Source organism: Nicotiana tabacum, chromosome 17, assembly GCF_000715075.1.
Source record: "Nicotiana tabacum cultivar K326 chromosome 17, ASM71507v2, whole genome shotgun sequence".
NCBI classification, from domain to species: Eukaryota; Viridiplantae; Streptophyta; class Magnoliopsida; order Solanales; family Solanaceae; genus Nicotiana; species Nicotiana tabacum.
In genome coordinates, this window is record NC_134096.1 from 91,491,196 (window position 1) to 91,498,549 (window position 7,354).

The 7,354-nt window shown below is 37.2% G+C and overlaps 1 protein-coding gene across 1 annotated transcript; it reads left to right on the forward strand.

Moving 5' to 3' along the window:
• The first annotated feature begins 4,237 nt into the window (after nt 1-4,237).
• Nucleotides 4,238-6,472, forward strand: LOC142171971 (uncharacterized). The gene is made up of 3 exons (XM_075235707.1): nt 4,238-5,695; nt 5,744-6,170; nt 6,438-6,472. The coding sequence occupies exons 1-3, from the start codon at nt 4,238-4,240 to the stop codon at nt 6,470-6,472; spliced, it is 1,920 nt and encodes a 639-aa protein (XP_075091808.1).
• Nucleotides 6,473-7,354: the final 882 nt, after the last annotated feature.

Consider the following 7,354-nt stretch of genomic DNA (forward strand, 5'->3'; position numbering starts at 1 on the left):
GAGTGAAATTAGTATGGTTGAACTCGTAATTGAATGGATTGTCGGATTTTGTGAGTTTTGTCGGATTCTGAGACGTGGGTCCCACTGTCAATTTTTCGAGCGGAGTTGGAAATTTTTATAAATTATTAAATTGTAAGCACTGGAGTATATTTTGATTAGTTTGCACATTTTTTACTAGTTTCGAATCGTTTGGCTTGGAATTGAGGAGATATGAAGGAGTTCAGAGGTTGATACGCGTGGAATGTAATTTTCGGAGTATTATTTAGCTTGCTCGGCATTGGATTCGTCTTGTTCAAAGTAAGTAACATCTCTAATCTTAGAGCTGAGGGTTTGAACCCCTGATTATACGTGTTGTGTGAATTATTTGTAGGTGACACACATGCTAGGTGACGGGCGTGTGGGCGTGCACCGTAAAAATTGAGACTCAGTTGATTCCGTAGAACTGTATAGTCAATTAACTTGTATTTTTCCATGTATTTTTATATGTTAGAGAAACTAAGTTGTGACTCATGTTATAGATCATGCTTAGGCAAATGCTGGTATTATTGGGACCCACTAAGGTCATTTCTGTTGTCGAATTATATGTTTAAATTGTAATTTCGTACTCAGTCATATACATTCATTGCATATCATATCTTAGTCTCTGTTGTTATTTATTGATACATCATATCATCATTTTGGGCTAGTTTCATGACATTGAGAGCCTAAGTGACTAGAGAGATTGATGATTGGATGAGGCCGAGGGCCTGATTGTGAGGTTATGTATACTATGGCACGCGAGTTGTCCGTGCGGATCTTTGAACAACTAATTTTTGACCATACTCAAATTCTATACTCTTTTAGTGTAAATATGTATTTTATGTCTAATCTTGATATTTTAAACATTTATCTCACTTTTAGTAGAGTTTATAAAAACTACAAAAATATTCACACTTTTAAAATACATATTTTGTTTCTATTTGTAAAGAGAAAAAAACTACTTGGTTTCATATAATTAGAATTTTAATAAGTAAGCTATAGTATCTTTCTTAGTATAATTTAAACTACAATGTAAATATTTAGTTTTCTTATGTATATAATATTTAAATTTAAAAGTAGCTGACTAATATTTTTAACTATGCAATTTACTTTCTCTAAAAAAAATAATAAAATATTAATTAAAAAAAAAAGAAGAAATAAAAGTTAATTTATAAAAAAAAGAAGAAGGGCAACTAACAAAAAGAAGAAAATAAAAATAAAAATAAAATAAACAATACAAAAGATCTCTTCTAATCTTAGTAAGCTGCCTATACAACCATAATCCTCATTTTTTCAAACTCCCCACGTCTCACTCCTCACGTCCCAACTATCCCCTCAATCTAATCCATGATCATACACACATACGAGTAGGACTTTAGGATTTTTCATATAAATAGCACACACTTGCATTTGCTTAAGGGGAGATCTTTGAATAAGAAAAATAACGTGAAAAGTGAGAGGAAGAAACAAAGAAGATTCAAAAACAAAAGGAAAGAGAGTTTTTCTAGATAAAAGTTTGAGAGATTCTCGTGTGATTAGGAGGTCGAGTTTCCGTTCGTTGCTTCAGGTTCGACATTGCTGCTACTTTGTCCGGCCTGGGTTTCTGCATTGGATTGGAGTTTGTACTGGTTTTTTTTCTTGTATTACTGGAATTCTTTTGCTAAGGTTTGGATTTTATCCTTCTTCACTGTTATTTCTTAGTTTTCTTTGAATAAATTCAGAGCATTAGGATTTGGTTCCTTTTATTAGTAATTTATTTCCTTAATCCGTCATTTTTCTTTTTGAGCATATGTTTCTGGATAATTGTTATCATTAGTTTATTTAGTGAAAGACTAAAAAGAGAGAATTCATAAGAGATTAAGGTTAAAATGACTATGGTGATGCTATAAATGTTTTCCTAGTGTTAATTTAGTGGTCAGTTAAGTTTGCACAAAATTGTTCTATGATGTTCATTAGAAACGAGTTAATTTTTCCAGTCATTCTTGTGAATAGACCATAAATTATAATAAATTTTTCCTTATAAGATTCTAGTAAGTTTCTTATATATAAAGAAAACTTTTTCTTCTTTTAATAAATGTTTACAACTGTTAACTACTTGGACATAAAAACTAAAGTTTCAGATATTAATTTTAGTAGGAATTCCTTAAAAAAAAAAAATATTAATTGTATTAATTTCTTTATACCTTAACTCCACTGTAAGTTATTTTAGTATTATGAATAGCTATTTTAAATTAGTCTACGGATATAGATTTCTTCTTTGTTTTACTGTTGAAGAATAAATTGGATTCATGAGTTTTATCTTCATTTCATGAACTTTATTTGAATAATTTTTTTTGTTGTTTTTTTTTGTTTATTATCATAAGTATTTTCCTTGATAAATTAATCGGATATTTCATATTAAACTGTTGAGTATATTTCTTTCACATTCTCACCGAGAATAGATTCAAGGGAGAATATAACTAATTGGATCTAGACACATTGTAAGGCCTATTAATAGATAAATAGGGGTTGCAAATAATAAAGTGTTATTAATTGTGTACACGTACGCGTGACATGATTCATGACACACCAAATAAAACGAATACACGTACGCGTGATTCGTTTCAAAATAATTCCATAATTACGAATAATCAAGCAATTAAAAACGATAAAAAGGTAAATGTACATAGGTTCTAAAATGAATAATTAAATAATTTAATTAAGCCATGTATGATTAAAGCGACCGTGCTAAAACCACGAAATTCGAGAGTGCCTCACACCTTCTCTCGGGTTAACAGAATTCCTTACCCGGTCTTCTGTGTTCGCGGACCGTAAAACAGAGTCAAATTTCCTCGATTTGGGGTTTAAAATAAACCGGTGACTTGGGACACCAAATTTTATCCCAAGTGGCGACTCTTTAAAATATAATAAATTCTATTTTTGATTAATGTCACTTAAATTGGAAAAACTTCCTATCCCCTAGGGGAAAAGGGGAGGTGTGACAGCTCTGGCGACTCTTCTGGGGAGAAAAACCCAAAACTTCTGGTTCGGGGTTCAGAATTCGAGCTTATAAGATGATTTATACTTGGCTTTATTGATTTGATGTTATTAATGTATTTTTGGGTCTAATGTGCTAATTGTCACTTATTTACCGCTTTGATATTATTTGAACTGTATTAAATTGTCTTCTTACGCCTCCCTTATGAGTCTTCTGAATTTATGGTGCACACGTGCGCGTGGCCCACTTTTCTGTTAGAAGTCATACCAATTAGAACGAGGCTGGGTCAGTAACTAGGCCGGGTAGACTTTCGTGCTCCCGGTACATTACCCCCACCTCGGCTCGAGCTGTCCGCTTGGGTAAGCCAGGTCTAAAACACTCCCCTTAGGATTTAAACCTAGAATAACATAGCCTCATGCCGGATCCCTAGTAGGAACGTTTGTTTGCATCATGTGCATTTGACTTTGGGGACTCAACACAGGGGTTGGGTCCGTCTAGGACAGGTGTACCCGAAATTACAAGAGACCATCCTGATGCATCTTATGTGCTACTTGTGCATTATGTTTGATTTGGCTTGTGCATGTTGACCGGTTTCTAAAATAAAATAAAAATATAAAAATATTGAGGGAAAACCAGAAAGAAGAAAATATGAGGGAGAAAATTTACCCGATTTTCGAAAATTTCAGTATTTACCCCCCCAAAAAAAAGCCTGAATTTTTCAAAAAAAAAAGTGTCATCCTATTCCTGAAATTTTTATGAACTACGTGGGTCTGATTCTCACCGGATGTGAGATACGTAGGCAACCTTCATAGGGTTCGGCCCCATTTTTATAAAATAACTAAAAAAAAAGAAATGTGTCTAGTGTTTTTTTTTTAATCAAAAAAACAAATAAACAGACCCATCTTCGGTTAATCCCAAATCGTTCCTGTCATAATAGCCTTAGAACATCTTCAAAATTGTTGAAGGGCTGTTCTCGCAAGAACGGATGTGTCTGTCAATTGGAAATCACTTTGACCATAATGCCCTTCCCCCGACCCTAAAGCTATCCTTGAAAGTAAGAAGGGGCCATAGTTGCAAAAATAGCCACCCTTTCTTCGGTCACAATTGCAAAAATAGCCCCCCTTCTCGTTGATTTTTCTTAAAATTGAGTTATTTACAAAAGATTGTTTTGCAAAAGGAGTGCATTGGTTCTATCTCTTGAGACTAGTGTCAACCCTAACCTTAACCACCCACAGGTACAAAATGAGCAATGTCCAGAACACACCGTTCACAGTTGTAGACGAGGCTCCACTTCAGCTTCAGATGTGGTGGTATGATTTAGGTGAAGATGGTCAGAAATGGGTCACCAAGCACCTGGGAGCCCTCACAGATATTATGAAAATTAAACCACGGGACGATTTGATTGAGGCACTAGTGACTTTTTGGGACCCTGTTCACAATGTTTTTCGCTTCTCCGATTTTGAGCTAACTCCCACTTTAGAAGAGATAGCTGGATATTCCGGGTTTGGCAGGGATTTGAGAAACCAGGAGCTCATATTCCCGAGGGCTCTTTCTGTACACCGATTCTTCGATCTTCTGAACATCAGTAAGCAAATTAGAAAGACCAACGTAGTCGAAGGGTGTTGTTCTTTCTACTTCCTGTACTCTAGGTTCGGGCAGCCAAATGGGTTTGAAATGCATGAAAATGGTCTTAACAACAAGCAGAACAAAGACACATGGCATATTCATCGTCGCTTCACCTTCATAATGGCGTTTCTGGGAATTATGGTCTTCCCAAACAAGGAGCGGACAATTGATACCCGCATAGCCAGGGTTGTACAGGTCCTCACTACCAAAGAACATCACACTCTTGCCCCGATCATTCTATCAGACATTTATCGGGCGTTAACTTTGTGCAAGTCTGGGGCAAAATTCTTCGAAGGGTGCAATATTTTGTTACAAATGTGGTTGATTGAGCATCTCCGACATCACCCCAAGTTCATGAGCTATGGTCCGAGCAAGGACAATTTCATTGATAGTTACGAAGAAAGAGTAAAAGATTACAACTCTCCAGAAGGGGTGGAAGCCTGGATATCCCACCTAAGATCTTTAAATGCAAGTCAAATTGAGTGGACTTTGGGATGGCTCCCGCTAAGAGAGGTAATACACATGTCTGCCCTAAAAAGTCATTTGCTGTTGTTAGGTTTGAGAAGTGTCCAGCCGTATACGCCACACAGAGTTCTAAGACAGCTAGGAAGGTACCAAGTAGTACCTAAAGATGAAGATTTGAGTGTGCAAGTTATTGAGCTACACCCCGAAGCCCCACTCCCCGAAGCTTTAATCCAACAAATTTGGAATGGTTGTCGCTACTTGAAAGATGATACTCAGGTGCTAGATCCTGCGAGAGGTGAGGTAGATCCGGGTTATGCTATATGGTTTGGGAAGAGGTCTCGCGTGGATGATGTGCCAGAGCCCAAAAGGCCCACAAAAAGATCGCATGTTCAAGCCTTTGATGATAAAATCCAAGAACAGTTGGCCTGGGGTGAACGGGAAAAGGGATACAAAACAACTATTCATGCCTTAGAAGAAAGGCTGAGAAACCTCAATTTTGAGAAAGACTTGCAAGAACAAGAAGCCGAAGGGGAAAAGAAGAGTCTGATCCACAAAAATGAAGCCCTTCGTGCTCAACTTCAACAGATGAAGAAAGCCTCTGAAGTGCTAGTGAGAAGTTGGAAAGACCAGAGAACCATTGCCAATCTGATGGAAAAGGTGCAAGATTATGATTCCCTCTTGGCAAAGACTGAAAAGGTGTTGGTCAAAGCCAAGGAAAAGATCGTACAGCTAAATGAGAAGGCCGAATCAAGTAAGGATCGCCAAGTAACAAAATTTGAAGAAGAGAGGGCTCAATTCGAGAGAGAGAAGGCCCATTGGGTACGTTCAGAAGCTCAGCTCCATGCACAGTTGGAAGAAATGAGAAGGTACAATAGAGAATACCAGCATGCAGATTTTGATAGGGAGATGGCTCAGGCGAGACTCGAGCAGGCTAGACTTCGGTCTCAGTTGGAGTCAGCCTTAGATCGTGAGGGACACATAAGGGAGATAGCCACCACTCGCCAGCAACAGTTACAAGATCGAGACCAGAATTTCCAGTACTTCAAAGAGCAAGTCCATAATTTGGCTGTTTATACCGCTCAAAGTTATGTGAACTGCCAAGGGATGGATTATGAGAAGTTTTTGGAGCATGCACCTATTTTTGCCCGTCATCTTGCAGCAGAGTTAGAAAGGATGTACCGTACATTAGGGGGTCAACCAGGGCAAGCCCCACCATGAGCAGATATTCCAGTGTTTGAAAGCAAGAAGATTGGGGAGTTGAATTATAGTCGTAGTTGTTAGAACTTTTTTGATGTAGTAGTTATGTTTTAGTTTGAGTCTTTGTTGAATCTTTAAAATTGTTGTCTTTTAGTCTTGTCAGAGTTTGGTAAGTCATTTTCAATGTAATGTCCTTTCTATTATTGTATTATTTCGTTTTGTTAAAAAAATCTACTATTATTGTTTTTCCTTGAACTACGTAATGGTCTGATTCATGCGGCGTCATGATACGTAGGCAATCCTCATCGGATGCGATCATAACCATAATTAATCTAAAAAAAAAATGAAAAAAAAACCCCGTTAAATTCAAGATGAAAATAAACCAATAAATCAATAAGCCGGGATGAAACATAAAGCCTTCCAAGATCATTTTAGAAATGAAAATGGCATTAGGTGCATGACATATAATGTGTGATTAATATCTGCAAAATGCCTAACTCTAACATGTTTATTGTTTGTCATTTTAAAAGATAAAGTAAAACAGAGGTGGTTGGTTTGTGGTTTAAACTGGTGACTCACCCTTACAACATGAGATCAAAAGGAAAAAGTAGAATGGCAAACAACAGTGAGAATGAGTCAGATAATGATGATGTCCATGGACAATTGGTTGAACAAGGTTCAGGACTGGTTGAAGAAGTAAGAGTGTTGAAGCAACAATTGGCAGAGATGTACCAAGCCTGGGTGAATGGACAAGCACCTCCCTCACTACCCATAGGGCCTTCGGACAATCTTCATAATGTGTCAGTTGCCACTCAAGTGCCTATCTCCATAACAAGTAACCCATTGTACCAACCTGGATTCAGTCCGAGCATTAACCTTCCCACTATCCCCAGTACCTCCATTCCACGTCCTCCAATCGCACCTCTCAGAAATGACCCACCTACTATACCCATTGTCCATACTTTCACTGTCCCTCAACCGGCTCTTGCTCAAAAGTCCAATAATGATCCACAATTGGATGCTCATGATGCCCAACATTACTCTCCAGAACTGACTTTAAAGGTTCCAGAT